At 40.0% G+C, this 22,073-nt stretch overlaps 1 protein-coding gene across 1 annotated transcript in view; it reads left to right on the top strand.

Moving 5' to 3' along the window:
• cntnap2a (contactin associated protein 2a) overlaps positions 1–22,073 on the top strand; it is a 313,547-nt gene that overhangs the window by 234,853 nt on the left and 56,621 nt on the right. The window contains exons 16-17 of the mRNA XM_041065446.1: positions 16,035–16,191; positions 18,723–18,850. Coding sequence (XP_040921380.1) covers positions 16,035–16,191; positions 18,723–18,850 — 285 coding nt within the window. The remainder of the gene's footprint in view (positions 1–16,034; positions 16,192–18,722; positions 18,851–22,073) is intronic.

The following is a 22,073-nucleotide window of genomic DNA, read 5'->3' as shown; positions in this document are numbered from 1 at the left end:
GGATGTGTGCACAAGCGTTCATGCATGTATGCCTCCATTAAAAGATGTCAATGGGTGATGTTGCGCTGACAAGGTTGCATCCATAATCCAAGGAGACCGCTTCCACACTGAACACAGCCTTTCACTCATCAGCCCTAATCTTCCTGGGAATGATATCCCCAGAATGACCCTCAGGAATTGGAACAGCTTCCCTTTAGCTGCCAGTGATCACGTTCTGACAAGCGATCATTCCTGACCCTTCGAGAATTACATTTTCATTTTGCTCCGAGCACCTTGATGCATTGCTGTAATCCACCGAGTGGCTGAAGTACATCCAATGCAAGGGTAGAGCTGAGGCTGTATCTAAACTGCTAATATCATAAAACCATGATTGGAGAGAGACTGTGGTCTATCATTATCATTACACTGTGGTTCATCATGTAGGCACAGGGACGGAACTGTGTGTCTTTCATGTCTTATCATAGTACCTACCAGTAATGAACTGTGTTGACAGTAAATATTACAATTATGTTAATATTATTCCATCTTCTATTAAATTACCATGTAATAACAGAATATATGTCTAAGTAGCAAACTACAAGGTCCCACTTCTTAAATTTTTAAACATGCCCGGTGCTGTTGAAGCACTTTGTTGAAGCAAGCAGGAGAGTACATTGCATCATTTTTATTTACAAAATATTTGTAATATTCCCTCTTTATACAGCGTTACATCATATTGACTTACAAGGCCAGTAACTAAACTTGAAAGGGCAGATTTTGTTTTCCTCAAGTGAAGCAACACTCAAATTACTAAAGTGTGCATCCGCCTTAGAGAACTGAGAAGGTTTTTGTTTTTTTCTCTGATGTTTTTTGCATATTTTTAAAATGATTATTATTGCTATGATATTTAGGACAAGGTTTTGAATGCACTGAAAGAGTGAAATTGTGTTTCCAAGAGAACAAGAGATTGGTTGCAGTAGCAACAGAGTTCAGACACAAAGTGGGAAAACATCACTATAAAAAAAAGGTACAAGAGCACGTAGCAACAAGTTCGGGAGCAGAAGGCTTTCTCGCTAAAATGTGATGCGTGAAGTGGTGTGTTATAGTAACAAAAAAAATGGCTGACGGTGAAGAAAACAGAACCTGGATATTAGAAAAAAAAAAAAGAAAAAGCAAGTCAGAGTAGTTAACTGGAAACAACATCATGCAGGGTGTGTAAGGTTACAGCTGAGCTGCCAGACACTAATAAGTGCATATACTGCAGCCATGACAGCCCTAACTAACTCTAACTTCCATGAGGGATCATAAAGTGACAGCTTTTTTTTTTTTTTTGACATGTTCTGATTTGTTTTTCCATTGTTTTTTTCCCCCCTCAAGGGCATAGTTTCATTTTAGTCATGAAGGATTGTTTATATTTATATCTGCATTTGCAGTTACATGTGCTTATTCACTCATGCTTCTGCCTACATGCAGATCTGTGTTAAGACTTATATCACCATGTTGCTTATGCAAATATAGCCCAGTACTAAGTGACATCTACGTTTGCTCTGTCAGTCATTACAATGTTTGATTGACAGCTGTTGATGGAGTCGTGACTCTGCTCCCTGGAGTTGATATGTGTGACTTCGGGTAGAGACAATCTCCCCTCCAGCTGTAAACTACACTCACATACCGAAATAGATGATGCCTTGAAATTCTCTCAGAACTCCGAGTTTGAACCTGTGTGAAAGTTTTCACGAGACATGGGCAAATGATTGGTCTGTCCTTTAAACCGTCCCTGCTTAAAGAAGCGATTTAGAGCCAAGATAATGGGAAAAGGGTTGAAGGATCATGGGATAATGATGATGTTGTGGCGTTAATGTTTGCAACACTCTGTCTCCTTGTTGCCCCGTGTTTACGTGAGTCAGCCCACTTCTATGGTCATGCCTCAGAATCCATGTGATGCATATGTGGGCGTTAAGCCACATGCATGTATGGACAACTATGAGCTTGCGTGTGCGTAAGTGTCATCCCTTGGGGAAGGTCAGGGACATTAGTAAGATCAGTAAAGCAGTCTTGCTCATTTTATTAACTGTCTTCCTGATTACATCTTGCCCTGGGGTATGCTGGTCAAAGCATGATTACACCAGAATATATTAGTGTTCTATTTTCCTCACTTAGAAACCACTGCAGAGGAGTTAGACCTTGGATGCAGATACTCTGAGGTGAAGGCATATGCTAGAGAGTAACTTCATAGAGTTTTTTGGAAAAGAAAGTCAAAGGATTAGCCCTAGCCCTAGTCACATTTAGATTTTTTTTTTCTCTTTAGGTTTTGATAAAACTCAGTCTGTGTCTGTGAAATTAGTTGCTTTGTCCTGAGGCAAAGAACAGAAAGGTTACTCAGCTGGTGATTTAAAGGTTAGGGCTTTTGGGCTTTTTTTAAATTATTTTTTTGGTTTCAAAAGGAGCTATCAAAGAATAATTGCAGTGCCTTGAAAGATGCAGCAGCAGCTTTAAATTTGTTTGCAACCACAACAAGAAGCATCTGGAGATACTGTTAGCCACCTGTCTGCTATAATTTATTAAATCGGTTACATAGTATTTGAAGACTGAAAAGCAAAAATATTTCTTTCAAAGAAAGATATATTATTGAAGTAGTGAGATATGCCCGCGGCTTGTTCTCACACTGAAGCTGCCCAACATGCCCCTTGTTAAAAATGAACAAATCCCTCACTGGCAATTGTCTCTATTGACTAAAGTGTTGAACTTTGGATTGATAGGCACTGTCAGGCCTCTACATGCTATGCGCCAGTGGGGATTTCCTGGCTTGAAATTTAGATGGACAGATACATGTGACATTTCTAAACTCAATTTTCAATTATGGACGAGGCCCCCTTCCAGCTGCCTACACTGAGCCCTGATAACTGTGTGACAGCTCCAACAAATGATGAAGGCCTGTCTTGAAATGATTGAAGTATATTCATCATTTGCTCTCCTCTGCAGCGAGACAGGACCTGCAAACTTCAGCTCAGTCATTCTGGCCCTCATTAACTAGCACAGCATCTCATTCACGGACTCACACACACACACACACACACTTACCCCACATTCAGAGCCCTTAATGCATTACATACCGACTATTTTTCAGTGATTTATAAATGAATATAACCTCATTATAGGTACAAACATGCTTTTACACTGTAATGAGGCTTAAAGCTACAGACAAATAGGCTCTATTTATACTTAGACTGCCCATTACTATGCATAACAGTCAATACTGTGCATTAAGTCTTCCCTCACATACAATAATAACCATAATGATTTGGCTCATGTGTTTTAGACCTACTTGAGATTTCATGCAGTGTACTCTATCATGCAAACAAAGTCTTAAAAACAGACTTGCTGGGTCAAATTAACCTTTTGTTATTCTGTTTATAGGTTCTAATATTTATGGTCAGTCCTAAACATAGAGCTAAAACTTTATGAATAAATGAATCCCGATGCTTCTTTCACTTATTGACCCACACAAGGGTGTACACAAAGATCTCTGCAAAAGTGTCTATAGCCTTTGAAACTTAAAGCCAGGCTCATTTTGCACAAACTACATCTTATCACTTATCACCCAGCTTAAAAAGTTTGGAACCATCATTTGAAGTCTGGACTTGAAAACACAATTTTCTGGCTCAGATTAACAAGTACAAACATAACTTTGGCTGACACTGACCTGTACATAGTGTACACTCAGTTGTCAGTTGTTTGTAATAAATCCTACTTTTTTCAAAGTTTTAATGTTCTGTTTTCTTAAAGCTTTATTGATTCTGCTGTACGATCATTTTGGAGTATGCAGTCTGCAGTGCTGACACCTGTCAACATAACTGCATTGCTTTATGTCAACAGGTGTTCCCAAAATAATTTTACAGTTGAATGAATGCCTCTTTAGGGCAATACCTCTTTTCACAATATTGAACACTGTACCCTTCATAAAGGAAAGATTTATTGCAGGACTGTTGGAGAAGACTGCATTAGTTTTAGTTAGGTGTCCCTAATACACTGATAACTGACTGTACACTGTACATACAGACACACGCACACAGTTTCATCATTCATGGAAGTTGTACCCAGGCCAGTCAGCATAGCACAGAATCTAAGGGAAAATGCAGTATATTTCAGGACAAAAAAAAAGACAATACACATATGTGCTTATGACACATATTCATACACAATTATGTTTTCAAACTTTCTGAACCCCGGCCCCGAACTCACTCTTTCTCACATGTAAACTCCTCCAGAACCATCCGCTGGCTCATCCAATGAGCTGTCCACAGATCTGTCCGACTCTCTGTGTATTCGAGCTGTCAAACCAAAGCAAAGCACTTGCGTCGCCCCCAGCCAACACAGCAACCAAACAGGGAGCTTGGACAGAGAGCCCAAAAAGTTTCCTAATTATGGAACACAGCACATCATTAAGACTCTGTAATGAGCTTCCACGAGCCAGGTGCAGGCTCACCTGTCAGCCACGTCCTCATTACTAATATGGTCATCATGTTCCCTGGGACATCATGCAGGTTATTAGGGAATGATGGACAGGTGAGCAACACTTAATACACTGCTAAAGTATAATCCTGCACTTCTGAAAATAAATTGGCAATTTGTTGTCAAAATGCTACGGCTCTTTATCTAAATTCGACATGACCTATTAAATAATAGCTGTGCATATAATGCTGTATTCTTTATACAGTATGTTTGATTTATTTCACAGCCTCAGAAATGCTTTTACATGAAAGCATTTTTGTAGGAGTTTGCAGTCCCATATCCCATCACTGTCCCACAATAATTCCCTGTGTTTAAAAGAAATTCATCACACTTCACAGCTGTGATAATAAAAGTACAGCTCTCAATTGTAAGTGTAAGGTAAACAGTATGGCTGTTGGTTAAAAGGTCTTGGTTGGTTGGTTTCTTGCTAAATGTGTGATTAATTTCCTCTCTGTGTTCATTTACTGTGGAATTAGTGGTGATGACACCTACTAATGCAGGCAGCAACTGTGACTTTACACGTTAAACAGTCAGTCGGATGATGTGCTTTCAGTGGTTTTATTTACGGTACATATTATGGCAAAAAAAAAAAAAAAATGTGTACATAGCTGACAAGACGTTAGCATATCTCAAGTGTCTGTAAAGGTTAAGTGTAACATTAAAATATGAAGGTATGCAAAATCTTTAAAACAAGAGCCACTTCTGGAACCAGAAGTAAGGAACCATCTGAGGTAAATCGGTGAATATGAGTGTTCATAAGAATGTTTCTTCTCAAAAGGAGAAAATAAAGGTAAAATGTACATGAGGTCATTCATTTGGACGACTATCACAAATCACTGTCCCCAGTAAATCAACCTGAGGACACACAGTATTCTTGATATAAAATATAACCCCAACCTGGTTAAAATCTACCCTAGATAGAGGTTTAATACGCTGTTCATACCCATTGTCATGCTTCCATGCTGTCCATATTCTTATACATGCATTATTTAGAAAATAAATTGTGGGATGTCTTATCATTCCCCGTATTTATAAGAAACCTTTCTTCACCCAAGCTTGATAAACTTGAGACCCATTTCTTTATTCCATGTTGAATCCTTCTTCAGTGTACTGAACTTTTTTTTTAATTTATTTTAATCTGAGTCGTAGCCAATTTTCTGGACTCTTAGAGATGTGGAAGACTTGTTTTATCTGTTTTTAATATTCATTTTGTTTTTATTTCTCATTAATTTCTTGCTTCTCTTGCTAACATTTTGAAAAAAAGGTTTCAAAAACAATCCTTGCGGAGATGTAACACTTTCCTTGGGGGATTGGATTTATATGCTATAGGATATTTCAGAAAAAGAACCACGTGCTCTGTCCAATGTTGCATAACTAACTCGGGCACACTCCATGTCAGGCCATGTCAAAGCAGAGCAGGAGTGGGAGACGAACGACCAGACCTACAAATCTAGACTGACAGAGTCTCCAAGTTTTTGCTCTAAGTCGACCCTCCAAGAGACAGACAATAAGGAGTGGAAAAGAGTAAGAGAAAATACAGTGACAGAACGAAACAGAAAGTGAAAAAAAGTAGTAGGGCGAAAGATAGAGAAGCAGGAGAGGAAAGAGGAGGGAGTTAGGGAGTGAGAGAACAGAGAGAGAAAGGCAGCAGCAGCAGTCAACCTTTACAGAAATCAATAACTCAAGCTAAGATGGAGACAGCAGGGCAGTGAGGGAAAGAAGGGGAGAAGGAACAGAGAGATAGGGAGACAGGAATACCAAAGGGGAGGGGGTGGGGGGAGAAGCTGAGAGAAGCAGACAAAGCTGAAAACAGAGATTGAGTGTGTAAGAAAGGTAGAATAAAACAGATAAGGTTGCTGGGTCTTTGTGTGCTCTCAGGGAAGCCCGGTGGGTTAGTGTGGGGCCCGCTGAGGTCAACCGCTTCACCTGTGGATCGACTGCAAACAAAGAGCAGGGTAGGAATGAAGCAGAGGAGAAGAATGTAGCAGGTTGAATGAGAGAGGAGTGTCAGAGGTTATTCTTTGTTCTCCTTTGAAAAGACACCATGTATACCTCTGAAATGTCTATGCTGTCTAAAGCCGCCCAGTCTTTTTTTTTTTTTTTTTTTTTCATAAATCTGTGGCTCCTTGTGTCTAAGATTGTAATAAAAGGTTACAAGAAATTCTCAAGGCTGGTGCAGTGATGAAGTCGTCCAAACACAATCGCGAGCGTCTTATGTTTTTGATTTTGCGTTTTTGATATTTTAGACTCAGTGATTCTCATTCAGACACTTACCAACGTCGAACCACAAGCAAGGCTGAATCTCCATCACCACCACAAAGTGTTTTTAAAACAGCATTGACAGGAATAAAACAGAGCAGAGGGTGACACAAGCACAGGTGGGAATCAGCCCTCCTTATTGAATGTTGATGGCATTTCTTTGTCCATCTTTCTTTCCCACTCTTCTTCCTTCACATAAATTTTACCTGGGATGTGACTTGATAGGTATATTGTTAGAACACAACACGTGAGAGTACGACAAACAAAAAAAAAACAAAAAACTGGAGTAGCAGTTGTTTCGGTAGCAGCATAGCTGGACCATAAAAGGGAGAAGGGAAAAAAAAGGAGTCAGAATTTACAAGAAAAAAAAAACATCTTTAAGGATAAAAGCCTGAAATCTATCATGCTTCTGACAACAAAGTGGTGCAATGATGAACATAGCACCCAGTTGTCAGCAGGATGCACATCCCCTTCATGAGTAATACAAAGCCGAAATCCAGCAAGAGCTTCTTTGACAATTGATAGACACTAGAGAGACTTGTTTCTGTTGTTTTGTGTCACAGCAACATGAAAGAAATTTTGACTTTTGTCATGGGTGTGTGGGTGTGTGGGTGCGCGGGCGCATGTACACAAATGCAGTCGTTTTGTTGCTTATACACACCTCAGTGCTCTCTGTGATGTCTGAGAGATTCGTAATTAGGTTTGTAACCGGGGATTAGTTTATTATGAATTAATTTAATGGCACCAAAGCATTCCAAAGAGTATTTGCTCCAAATGCAAACCCGTTGACATCTGAAAATTGTAGCTCCAACTCGACATAAGAATTTGTTTGTTTGTTTTTTGGGGGTTTTTTTGTGCCTGACAGTGCTATAAAATGCCATTTCATCTTTGTGCTTTCCATAATCCTAATCCTCTTGAGTTTGTCTTTTCCAAGCAGCAAACACCACAGCTGAGTGTTGTGTGCCTTGATGACAATTTTCAAAAACAAAAAAAAAAAAAAAATTGATAATGCCTCTTAAAAAAATATTAACGCTCAAAGTGGGATATGTATGCTTATTGTGTTTGCTTTGACAGCGAGTGATAAACTCAAATCTGAGCTAAAAACCCTGTGGATGATATCTCAAATGCTATATCCACACTTTTTTCTGTCTATTTGTTCTGTCTTCAAAAATTACAACTCAACTGCAACAGCAAATACCTTTTTGTGAGAAACGTAATCACTGGTTGGATTATCTTCAGAGGCGACGTGTTCTTTTGAATGAAAGAAGTGTTTTGTTTTTGTTTTTTAAACAATAGTGAAGGCAGGTGTACTGTACTATCTTTTCCCTATCCTTAACCAAGTGCTGTGAGAGCCTAAACATTATGGAAATAGGGATTTCTTTGGGATGATCCTGGGACCCACAAATGATAAGACACACACAAAGGGAGCTTCCTTCAACTCACGTTTAATACGAGCTCGGTTCATCTACACATGCAAGACAATGACACAAAACAAAACCACAATAGGTATTATAAAGGCTTTCTGCTCATGTACATATGGTTTCCATCCACTATAGGTTATGTCACTAAGGTATAACAAGTATATGATCGCTGGAGCACCACACTCTATTTTTACCCGATTTGTTTTGTGATCTTGATTAAACAGTATCTAATTAATGAAGTGAAGTCAAAGTTTGTTCATGACAATTAAGAAGTATGGAATGAATCTTCACACCTTGGCTGTGAATTTTCTCACCACTCCTACAGCTCTCTTGTCATTTTCAAATATAACAATCTGACTGTGAAGAAGTTGCACTTGTATTATAATCCCGCAAAACATCTCTGCCTCGACCTATGCTTCGCCTCTGCCTTCCCGTTTGTTATGTCCTCATCTTGTAAGTCTTTCCTGTCGTTTTTCTTCTATTTTTGTTTAGGTTTTTCTCATTTCTGACTGCCTGTTTTCTAAACGTTTTTCTTCTTTCCACCACTCTCTCTCTCTCTCTCTCTCTCTCTCTCTCTCTCTCTCTCTCTCTCTCTCTCTCTCTCTCTCTCTGATTCACATCTCCCCTCCCTCTTGTTCTCTTTCTTGTTTGCCCCCACCTCTGTGGAGTTGTTTATGCCCCGTTCTTCCTCCTCTGTCATTATGAGTGCTGTTCACTGTATCCCCCATCCATATGATGAGCTTGACGGATATGCAGGGAGATGGATGGTGTAAGTAAAAAAGCAAAGAAAAACGAGTGTGTCTTGACAGAAGCCATTTTCCTCATGACACATCTGTCCATCGGCCTTGACCTGAGGGGACACGACACTAAATCTGACTTATAGTCATAAACACACAGACACACACTGATTGAGATTACCCTGCGGTAATGATGATTATGGTTGTTTACGGTCTTCAGCCTACACTTTTGTCAGTTACAACAGCTGCCAGATGTGTGTTTTTGTGTGTGCACACACTGTTCTTAGTTTGTGGCCAAGTTTGTGTGTGCACATGCAGGGGGGTGGGGGTAATTGCAGCAGAGTCAAGTTATTGTGTCCTTTATCAAGCAGACAAGCCAATTAGGGGCACAACCATTGATATTAATTTCCCCATCCTCCCCCTCTCTCTCTCCTTTCCGAGGTGTTTTTCATTTAATGGCCGGATACACACGGTGATGACCTGTGAAGATTTGTAGATGGCTGCAGAGGTATGCAGAGTGAATTTACTAGAGCGTAACGTTGTGCTGAAGAGTGGATGGTGGGAGGAAGGAGGCTTGGCCCCAGAACTGTCAGGGAGGTGGATCCCGTTATGGGAGCTCTCAGGTAGAAACTGTTGAAATAACTCATTATCCTTCCCTGGGCCTGTCTGCTCTGTGTTCTGATGTAGACAACGGAGATGTCTCGTCTGACACCGCTTGCACTTCCAGGCGATAGCAAACTCATTTCTGCGCTGTTCCTCTTTAACCTTGTCCTTCTGCCACCAAAATACAGGGTTTGTAGAATTTGTTTGTGCTTTTTGAAACAGAGGACACAACAAACAAGAACAGGTAGGATGAGGAACCCCTGTTTTACCTTTTTCTCTTTTTCCATAGTAGTAATAGTCCATATTGTTTCTAATAAGTCCTTTACTGGTACTTAAACAGCTCTAAAGATAATGACAGGGTTGTCAAATTGACACCAATGTACCTGTGAAATCACATACTTAAAGGTGCCCTGTGGAGTTTTTTGCCCTATGTTTCTGACCAGAGCACATTCCATGTTTCCTTGAGGCCTCAGTGACTTCTGCATAAAAACTTTGCAGTGGAGATTTTTGTAAGATTAAAAACTTTCATTCACATCCATGTTTGCCTACGAGTTCCTTCTTTTTTTGCCCTTATTGGTGCATTGCTACATATCTTGGCCACTTGTTGCCACCAACTGCTGGTCGATTGAGCGGAGTTAAACCAGGACTACGTTTTGCGCAAGACCTGATGCAAAGCTTGTGCAAACCTGAAAAATGGTGACCCACTCTTTGCTCCGTAGTGCTACTAGTGGTCAAAAACTCCACAGAGTACTTTTAAGTTACCACAGAATATTCAAACCTCAGTTTTATCCACATTTACTCAACCAAGCGTAAAGAATCACAAGGACTTGCAGATCACAGGCATTTTACATTTTGGTATGCATTGTAGCCCTTCACAGCTCAAACCATAAGGGATAGACGGGGAGGGTGGGATGTGTTTCAAATGCAACTTCAGATCAGGATCAGAGCAAGGGGAGTTTGCAATTAGCATGGATTAAAGGGCAGATTATAGCAGGGCTAATGAGAACATAAAGAGATTAGATGCCAGGAAAGAGTTGCAGAGACATGGGATAGATAGACAGATATGGAGCATAGAGACAGAGAGAGAAAAAAGCCACTGAGACCAACTGATATGAGAAAGCAAAGAAAAGGTGTGCAAAGCAGATATGAGAGAGAGAGCGAGAGGGAGGGGGAAAGGGTGGTCTGGTAGAGCAGGAGATCCAGGAGCGCAGAGAGAAAGTAGAAAGACATAATAGGAAGAGAGATGGAGAGAAAGAGGCCTCTGAGACCAGGCGATATGAGAGAGCAAAGAAAAGATGGGAACCATGAAGTAGAGGGAGGCCTAAATATGCGAGAGCCTTAGAGACAGGGGAAACGGTGGTAAAGCCTAGCGGTAGGAGGGGTTCCCGGAGTAAATTGATGGATAGGTGGTCTGGGAGAGGAAAAAGATTGAGACAATAGAAAGAGACAGGGGAGCCAGACAAAGTCTCAGGGATAGATTAAAAGGAGCAGAGAGGAGAATGCACACACACACATGCATGTGTAGACAAACAAAAGGACCGAGACAAAGAAAGAGGAACACAAATACTTTCTTTCTCTTTTTCTCAAATCCACACACACACACACACACACAAACGCGCACTGCATTATCTGTAGGCATGGCTAATATGCCTCCCTGCAGTCTCCTCACAAAAACAGAGATGTTAAGAGGATAGGAGGCTAACAAAGACCAGTGGGTGCAGAGCGGAGACACGAGGCTCTCGGCAAAACAAACCCAAACGCAAACAAACGACAGCAACAAAGAACAGAAACCAACAGTGCCTTGACACAGACAAATTGATCCACGGATTTGGATAAAAACTCTCCACAACTGAAGATAAATGTGTGCGTGAGTGTGTTGAGAGATACAATTTTTTTTGTCCAGAACCCTTCAGAGTGAGAAAATGGGTATAAGTGTGTGTAACATAAGTGTGAATGGGTGTGCATGTTTTTTTTTTGTGTCTCCTGATGGGTGTGTTTCAGTAAAGGGCGAGAGGTTGGCAGTGTGCGTAAGATTTACTTGTTTTTTGTTTTTTTCAAAAAAAAATTCACTGTCTGCTCTTGTATAGAGGATAGAGAGTATTGATTCACTTTCACATTCCTTAGAGATCGGTGTAGAGAGCAGATGAACTGTTTATACTTTTATCTGCACATGCTTGCACCATGTGTGTTTTGCATCTGCTGTGCTGTTGCCCTCTGACTCTCAGCGGGGGCGGAGAAGGAATTCAGCATGAACATGAGTCAATAATGACCACTATTTTAGGCGTAATGATTCCAGAAAAAGTGCCAAAACTAAAAGGTGATGTCTGAGACAGGTTTATGAGAAAGCCACATCTAAGGGTTATGAATGTCGTTCTGGTATTTCGGCTCCTACTGACCGCCTTTCTTAGACGCCGTCATCTCCCACACTGGGGATATGACCAACCAAGCATGGCGAGTGCCATTTTGGAGCCACTGACCTTTCAGTTCACGCTCTGAGTGGCAGGGGTGTGATCCCTTGATATGAACACAGTGTGGCCCATGTACCTGTGCTGTGTTGCGTCCGGTACGAGTCCTTGTAACGGATAAAATGAGTTTCATGGATTCAGCTGTCTGTGTGCTAGCGACTAGTCTGCGATTGGAAAATCTGTGATAGGCCTGAAGCTACCAACCATCCATCCTGTCTCTCTTGGAAAAAAAATTATTCAATGCAACAGTGCAATAAAGACACATTCTCATCTTCTGCCATGATTAAGCAGCAGCTGTAACCAACAAATAATTTCTTGGTGATTCAAAACTTGCTCCCTAGATCACAAAAAAAGCAAATTCATAGTGGTTCACCAAAACTTCACCAACCAAGTTATCAGAGAGCAGAACACAGTATGGAGAACCAGATGATCTGGATGCTGTTAAAGGTTCCCTGTTACATATTTTATTCTCTGTATTTTCCTTTAACAAACTTTTGAAACACAGTAAGATATAGATTTGGTGTTACGTTGATGTGAACACTTCAAATGTCTGGACATAGTCTTAAGTCTTAAAGCTTCCAGGTACAGATGCTCTACTCAGCTTAGGTATATGGGTGCAGTAGTCCTGATCTCTCTGACATTAACATGAGTATTCTGGGTACCATTTTGGATCAAATTGTGTGGCAATGTATGATAGAAGGATGAAACTGTCAGGTCTCTTATCACTACAAAGACAGCGATCATACTCATACTCACCGCTGTCTTTTTTTGCTGTCATTCTTCTTATCTCCCGGCCCTCTATCTCCCTTTTACTGTCTCTCTTCTTGTCAGTGTCTGTGTCTTTCCCTCCACTTCTCTATCTGTCTTTGCTTGGGGAGCATGAGTCTCTCTACAAAAAGCAGCAGACATGATGAAGATGTAGGCATTAACCTCTCTGGATAAGAAGGGAGATAAATAGGCATGTGTATGTGTGTGTTGCTGAAATAACAGATAGATAAAGTCATCACAATAAGTAGTGTTGTGTCCCTGAGGACAGAAGAGGAACACAACCCCAGGCCTTATCAATCCGTCATGTCGGTTTTATCCTCTACTGGGAAGATTTTGATTGTTTATTGGGGAATTTGGCTGTGAGAGAGTAAGGAAGGGTTAAGGATGGGTGGGCCGTAAAGAGTAAGATTACAAAGATGATACAGACAAGAAATTTTGAGGTTTAACAGATAATTCTGATGTATTATTGTTTGATGTTTACAACATCATCGTTGCAACAGCTGTTATAACACTTATTTTCCATTAAAATAATTACTGAGACCTGGAATAGGAATAATGAAAAATCACTACAACAAAGTCTTCAATGTTGAGGCAATAAAGAAAGATGGCAACTGACAGATGAAGTTGATGGACTGAAACATAACAGAAGTTGAATAAAGTTACATTTGAAATAGTGTTATACAGTACAGAATAGTATTATAAAACTATTGTTATAATTATGATAAAATATTCTAATGAAAAAAAAATCAGACCCTCACCAAAATGTCCAGAGACGCGATGGTCGTGAGGTTGTGGGAACACATCTGTCCCTTAGTACACTGCTCCAGATCCCAAGACAAGGCATATATCTATCTCTTTTTCTGCTTTCATTTTACAGAAAATCTTTTTTTTTTAAATTAGTTAATCCCTTCTTTAACATTCTTATGCCCAGCCAAGTCTACTGCTTAAACCAGAATTGCTCCTTCTGTCATTTTTCTGTCTCATGTAGCTAATGTTGCGTTAACACACACATACAACTTATGTAAATACTGTACACCTGCTGTTTAAACCAAGGATTTTTGCACACACACACACACACTCTGTCCTTCTCCGACACACAAACATGCACTCACACACACAGCCGTGCTCCTGAGCTTCATCTTGGCACTGCCCTCACCATATGAATTCTCTGCCAACATGATTCTATCTCTCTTCCCTCACATCTCCATCCACCCATGCTGTCGTTCTCTCGTCTCCCTCTCCACCATCTTCCTCACTCTCTCCACTTCCTCACTTGTTTGTTTTGGCAGAGCTTTAAACCGAATCACACAGGAGACTTAAACTGGCACAATACATAGCTCCCATTCCACCTGATGCCCTGCTGTTACTCCTACAACACTTCTCCTCTCCTTTCCCCTTCTCTCCTCTCCTCCCTTCTGTCATCTTTGATTACTCATGCTGAAAAACAAGTTATGAAAAAGATTAAGTTTTTTTTTCTTTTTATATCAAAACAGCTTTTTTTCTACTTGCTCCCTACCTGTCTGATAACCTTAGAAGAGTGACAGCAGGAATCGAGTGTGTTATGACACGGCAGGGTTAGTGAGAGGCCAAGCAGATAATGAGAGATTGAAAATGAAAAGGGCTTGTGGGGGGGTTCGCTCGCTGTTGCATGCTGTATGTTTTTGTTTACTCGGTTGTTTGTCCCTTTGACTCATACATAAGACAAGGTGACTCTTGTCTCTTCAATGTGACTTCCGCGATCGGCTGCACCACACCCCACTGAAACGCCCACATTTAAAACTTTATTCTTAGTGCATGACTGTCTGTTGTTTATTTATTTATTTATATATGTATTTATGCATGTTTTCCATCTGTAGAGCTTGGGCCAAATATGAAACTCTGATATTTTGTCTACTGTAGCTTTATGCAGGAATATTTTCACTGATTATGGGGTGTTGTTTTGCTCGTGTTACAAGTAGGAAAGTAATAACAGATAACTACACCCACTTGCCAAGTGAATGGCAAGTGGGTGTAGTTGGCTGGGGGGCTTAGCTAGGTTGGCTGTGGTTGGGGAGCTCACTGACCTAACTGTGAAGGTCTTAAAGTGAAACTTGGTTCTCACTTGTATAGAAATACAACAATTCAAACACAAACACACACACATACACACGTACATGTACACACAAAGGGAGAGGATTGTGAAGTCTCTTAAGGAGACAGTGTTAATCCTATTGACAATGGCTTGTCTGAACAGTGGCCTGAAGAGAGATGAGGCTAATTCTCTTTATGAGGACAATAAACCCACAGGTCACCAAGGCCAAACACACACACACACAAACACACAAAATATATACGAAAACACACACAGACACATCTGTAGCTTCCTCCTGGAGTTTAGCCCCAGCTCAGGAAATCAAAAGTATAATAATACTGTATATCACACCTCGCAAATGCAATTGTGCTCCATCAAAAGTCTGCTTCAATCCTCTCCTGTAAAAAATGTGGCTCAGGAGATTTCATTGTCTCTGATGGAATTTGACAAAGTGATATTGACAATGCAGCTTTTTTTTTTTTTTATTGCCCAGAATAAAGAGGGAAACGTAATATTGTTCCACTCTCTCTTGCTCTTATTGTGATATATTGCCAGCCACCAAAATATTTACACCCATCTCTCTGCCTAGTTACTGTCCCATGCCAGAATACATTATCCAAGGCAAAGAAAACAATATTACGTTTCTTATTGAAAAACGGCGATCCTTCACCTTTTATCCACTTGTTAAAACACACCCCGAAAACACACACACACAACAGATGCGGAAAAGGGGGCGACATTCACACAAACATTTATATACGCACAGATTCGCACATAATAGCACCAAAGATATATGTAAATGCAGCACTGAAGTTGTTTTAATAGATCTCTAAAATCACAGGTGTGATCTGTGACTAAGTGTGTCTGCCAGTCTCAAAGGCATTCGCCATCCAGCTGTGTAAAACAAGTTAGGCAAATGAATTATATTCACCATGCAGCCGCTAGTTGTCAATATAAATCACATTAATGTGACAAAAGCCTCAAACAGTTACTCATTTTAACAATTAATCACTTGTAATGAGAAGGAGTTTAGACTGTTTAGCTGCAGAACTTTATAGCCTTCATCAAAGTTTGTTTTTTTTCTGTACTTTTCTGTGAGGGGACACAGTGAGTGTTAAAGTACTCAGCCAAAAACATGTGGTTAGTGGTTACATGACTGTTCTCTTTCTTGAAAGGAACTTAAAAGTGTTTTGTGTTGCGTCTGTGTTTTGGTCCACAGATGGGACTCCCTACACGTGGTGGGTAGGCCGAGGCAGCGAGAAGCACTTCTACTGGGGAGGTTCAGGACCCGGCATCCAAAAATGCGCCTGTGGCATCGACAAGAACTGCACTGACCCCAAATACGACTGCAACTGCGATGCCGACCTCTCACAAGTGTAAGTCTGTTTATCGTTCAAACGTTCAGCAGGTGCACAAAAAAACCTGTTATGTATTGATTTTCACCCTGACTGTACTGAAAGTCTGCAGAAACAGCTGGCAGTAAAAGGTTACAAACAATAATGCATAAATCTAACTAGGTTTTTCTGTAATAAGCTAAGTGCTCAGACGTAATGTTAGAATAAAGTAACAGTCCACTGTTTTTTCCTAATTCTATAATTGACAAGTTCTACTGGTGGGAAAGCAGACTTTTTCCCATAGCCTGAGCCTTTTAGCAGGATATCCTCTCCTCCATCAAGAGTATATTAAACCAGATAGAGTCAGAAGTCTGGCTACATGGCTACATATGTGTGACATCCGCAACCTATTGTTTAGAAATTTACCAGTAATTTAAGGTAGTAAATTCACTAACCAAATCCTTGTAAGCTGCAGCCACAGATGTTCTCAGCTGGTTCTTAGGAGCTGGTTGAACTTCTGTTGTACTTTCTCAACATAAAATATTTCTCAAAGTATTTTTCTGTAGACACGCAGCTGTTTCTAAAATAACCTCACTTTAAAATGAAATTATAAAGGTCAGCAGACCTATTATGTGCCTTTTATATTTCATAAGTACACGTTACAGAGATTGTAACTTTAGTTGACATTCACTTATAAAAGCACCTCCGAATCCTTGCATAACCCTGACAAAGAAGTCAAATCAAGTTAAATTTTATATATAGAGCCCAATATCACAAATTTGCCTCAAGACTCTTAGCAGTCTGCACAATAGAATGTCTTGCCTGAAAGACAGTAAAATGATTGTACAACTGAACTTAAAATATATGTCATACCCATGGCAATTGACACATGCAATTTCACTGTGCTGTAACTAAAACTGTAATTACTGCCAATGCTAATGTTTGCATTATTCTACAGTATGAGTGCAGAATCTGCCTTAGCTGGACAGTCTGATGCGGTGTCTGACTTCAAGTGGTTAGACGCCTCATGAAGTGGTTGAATGATGAATGCCGCCGTCAGTGATGCGTTTATTTAAGAGGGATGCTCGCCTCCAGAACCAACAGTTTGTGTTTCACAGCTCTTTTAGCTAGCTGATGGATATTCTCATTAAACCGACTGCATCGTTGTCTGTGGGTGTGTGCATGTGTGCACATACTGTATGTGAGTAATTACTGTGTGTTAGCAAGCGGGAGAGATTTCATTTGCTTTCATGTCTCCCTCCTCATCTCTAAAACTGATGAGATTACAAATAAGTCTTACTCTGTCACGTTCTCTCCATTAATATTGTATGCATTAATGTCTCATTGTTTGGCTGAGCGAATTTTTGAAATATTACCCATATAACTCTATTTCCACTCATTACCCATATTTTTGGCAGCACATGGAAACATACACACATGTATGCTTACACACAGACACACATCCACATAGCTACAAATTATTGGACAAATTAAAGGGAAAAAAACAACATAAACTATCTTGGGAGCCACCACTAGCCACCAGAACAGCTTCAATGCACCTTGGCATTGATTCTACAAGTCTCTGAAACTCTACTGGAGGGATGGAATGCCATTCTTCCAAAAGATATTCCCTCATTTGATGTTTTGATGATGGTCGTGGAGAGCGCTGTCTAACTCATCAATTGAAAATCTCCCATTGGTGTTCAACTAGGTTGAAATCTGCTGACTGCGAAGGCCATAGCATATGATTCATATCATTTTCATGCTTATCAAACCCTATGGATGGGGGGCTGTGTCATCCTAGCAGAGACACACACACACACACACAGCAAGCATTTAGGCCTGGTCTGTACTCCTGTTCTCCCAATATCCTCACCCACTTGTCAAGAATACGGTGACTTTGACCACGTCGCTTTTTTCCACATCTCTGTAGATCGGTGCGTAGGGTTTTTGCACCACTGAACTCTCAAATGTGCATACAATAATCAGTTGATGTTGCTCATCTGTTTTCTTTACATATCACACTAAAGCATAAACATCTGGGTCATCAAACGTGTGCTGGTGACCACAACTGGCAACCCTATTTACTGATTTCTGTCCCATAGATCTAAATACTGGTGTCACTTTAGTCACTGCTCCTACTGAAACACTAGACAGTTGAGCAGACTTTATCACTGAAGCTCCTGTCATCTGTGCCCCAACAATGAACCCTCTTTCAAAGTGACTTAGATCTTCCCCTCTTGCCACCTTGACACAAAATCAGAATCAACTGGGTCTGTTCAGCATTTTTATACATGCCACAGAGCATGATCGGATGTCAGTTGCTAAATTGTACCATGCTGTGTAGCTTTTCCTTTAATTTGTCACATCTGTAGATCTCTCGCTGTTTCATTTCCAAACTGTGTTGCATGACAAATAATTAAAATCAAATAGTTCTGTGAATAATTAAAAACCTGTTGAATCCAAACTTATAACTACTTTATAGGCTGTTATTGAAATAACTTTGTACTAAACTGCATTTAACCTGGATTCTCTTACCACTGTCTGCATGTTTCATTTAATCAATCTTACAGGAAAGAAGATTCTGGTCTCCTGATATACAAGGAACACCTGCCAGTCAGCCAGGTTGCAGTGGGTGACACCAACAGACCGGGATCTATGGCTAAGCTGACAGTTGGACCACTCCGTTGCCAGGGAGACAGTAAGTGTTTTGTCATGGATACATATGAACTATGGAGTTGCTGTTGCAAATTTTAGCAATAATTTGTGGTATTTTGATTGATGGGCATCTTGGCAAATATAACTGCGTAAACATCCAGAGTCAGGATTTAGGTTTTGACAAAAACTAAACAGACATACTTGTGAAGATGATTGTTGAGATAAAAGTGCTGGAATTAATAGTATATATTGGAGGTTTATGTGAGCTATGATTGGAAATTCAATTAATACATGTCCATGTAGCAAATGATGTCTTGTCTACAATATAGTAATGCATTTGGGAAATCATTGATGGAAAAAAAAACTCTACTTTGGTGCTGTTAATATTGCTGCCCTAGTTGATCTAGGTTGTGCTGTAGGTTTGATTTACAAGTGTGTAACTTCATTTTTAAACATATTGGTGTGTATGATGAGGACCCAGTGCCAAATGTCCCCACTGAGTTTAATCAGGATTGCTCTAAGACAGCTTGAGTTATGGCCAATTTCCTGCTAAGCCCTATCCTTTGCAAAGTTTTTTGATTGATTGCAGCCATGTTTTTTGACTAGTCTTGCCCATTTATAATAGAATTGTGTATCTCAGTCCCGCAAGACTATATTTGGTGTTGATAGAGTCAGAATACAAAAGGTCTTTGTCATATCACTGTTTTTCACATTATGTAAATTAGCAAACAAATCCATCATGGTGGCATTTTGTTTTGTTGTTTTTTTTTTGTTTTTGTTTTGTTTTGTTTTTTTTGTTTTTTTGTCCAAGAGGCTTTTCTGTAGAACACACTGAGATGTATATCTGTGCCAAATTACAAGCCATATGGACTCACAGTGTGGGGGGCCAGCCTTTCAAAGTTTTTACTTTATTGGCTGTTAATAGTAGCACCACAAGATTTTGCATAAAGACATTACATGAAAGTGCTACAATAACCCAAATAACAACAGAATGAATTTTTTTTGTTTGTTTGTTTTATTTATTTATTTATTTTTATGGAACTGGCATCGCAATACATTTATAAAAACTGCTGCACTCATTTAGTTAATTTAAGATCATCCACAACAATCCTAGTGGAGACCTGGTCCCCCCGTGAGTCCAGAGCGTGGAAAAGACAGCATGGTTCTGCACAAGGATATCAAGGTTTGCTCTCTGATTCAAAAGAACTTAAAAGGTCACTATTGCAGCCAGGAGCTAAATCACACTGTGCTTTAGAGTTACTAGTAAGATCTTAAAACTTTAGACCTTACAGGGAGTCTGCACAGGAAGATGAAAACATGGTGTGAGCATTTTGGATTGCATGCAGATGTTAAAAAAAAAAAAAAAAGAAGAAGAAGAACCTTTGAGTGAAGCAGGAGGACTGCAGGTTGTTGAGAGGAAATATGCGCATTAATGACCTTCTCTGTGTCGGCTACTGAGAGGATTGGGTTTCATTTTCAAAATAATTCTCAGCTTGTTGTAGAGGCATGACTGTATAACCTTTGTGAAAGGCTCATCAAAGTTTGAATCACGAGAACACCTCCAGTCTCTTTAGTATAACCCTTATTAAAATTTCCCTGTTGACATGTGTGTAGCTTTTGAACAGTCCGGGGGAGCCAGAGGAGATTTTAATTTTTTTTTAACTAGATGTTAAGTTGTGTGAAATTCCTGGACAAGCAGCACTTGAGCAGACTTTTGAAATACTTGTGAAAGGAATATATGAGATGATGACTTTACTGTGTGGAAGTTTATAGAGTGAGTGAGATTGTGGTTACAACAGAGGCCACTAGGCTGTACACTATATTAACAGATAAAGGTTGTGTTACCCATTAACACAAAGATTGCTCTATGATGCCTGTTCAACCATGGAAGTGTCGTTTCTGAAATGCCAATGCCTTGCTAAAACAGATGGTATTAAATGGACAATGGAACAATTCTCCCATATCTTTTGTCCCAAGAAGGTCATTTGTGACCCCCAGGAAGCCTGTCTCCTATGCAAGGGGAGCAGGAAACACTCAAGACTTGAGTGTCTCTAAAATTCAATTAAAACTGAATACATTAGAGAATATTGCTTTCTCTGTAACCTGTGATAACATGTAGTCATGCCAGTCAGGAACATTGTCAGAAACTTCGACTTTTGACTCGTGACCTTCTGTGCATAAGAGGAACTGGGTTCCAAAAAGACACATCCGCTTGTCTGCAAGTTAGCGAGATAATGCAGAACATCATTTTCAGGGTTTTGGACCATGGCCCCGTGCCCTTAAAAAAGTTATGTGGCTCCTGCCTCTCCTTAATCTTCCTCCACTCTGCTTGACTCAACCTTTCTTAATACAGTTTCTATACTGAGCGAAAATTACTCATAAAAAGCAAGTAAATGTCAGCTGCCTCCATTACTATTGATGTATTCATGAATGTAATAGAGGGAAACTGAAAGGATTGTGTAATACCGGTGAGCAAAGTGCTAGATACCTTAGAATGATAGCTGGCTACATTTAAACATTTATACACTCACACTTGAATTACTACCTGAATTGGCCATTTTAAGCAGCAGCTGCATGGTGTGCAATTCAGTGCAGCTGTAAAGGGAGCAAAGTAGAGAAAACTAAGCTATTATCTACACATTAAAACATTTTTACTTCAAGCAAGAACATACATAAAATAGATAATGATATAGTGATTTTCAATCTCTTTATTTGTGAACACCTCTGGACCAATTAGTTGGGTAGCCTCTGACTGCAGTCAAGGATAAGTGGTCCATTGTGCTCTACCAGTCGGACCTACATATTTCAACAGAGCAGAGTCAGTCAGTGAGTCATGGATATCTAATTGTCTTCTAGCACATTGTGTAAAAAGTTTTCAAGTACTATACAGTGGTGGCACAGAAGACACCCCACCCTGCTGGAAAAGCCATGACTACACCACAACCATTATACTTATCAAGAGGTGTCAGCTTACACACATCTAACCACTGGAAAAGCATTACATTTCATCAAGGGCAATGGAAACTGGACAAAATGAATTCTAAAGATCAGTGTGGTGTTGACAATAATTGCAATCTATGATTGTTTTGCCAAAAAGCAAACAGACGCAAACAGTGCGACAGGGCGTAGTCACACAGTATAGGCTACTTTATCTCATCTTAACAAATTAAAGAAGTGGTAACTTAAACAACCAACAGAATTCAAAAAGATGGAAAGAGCACTTTTCGGCACTAAGAACGAAGAAATGGTTGCCTCTTTCTTCATCC

The sequence above is a fragment of the Toxotes jaculatrix genome, chromosome 20 (assembly GCF_017976425.1).
Source record: "Toxotes jaculatrix isolate fToxJac2 chromosome 20, fToxJac2.pri, whole genome shotgun sequence".
Classification (NCBI taxonomy): Eukaryota; Metazoa; Chordata; class Actinopteri; family Toxotidae; genus Toxotes; species Toxotes jaculatrix.
The sequence above is the reverse complement of the archived record's forward strand: the minus strand, read 5'-3'. Positions and strand labels throughout refer to the sequence as shown.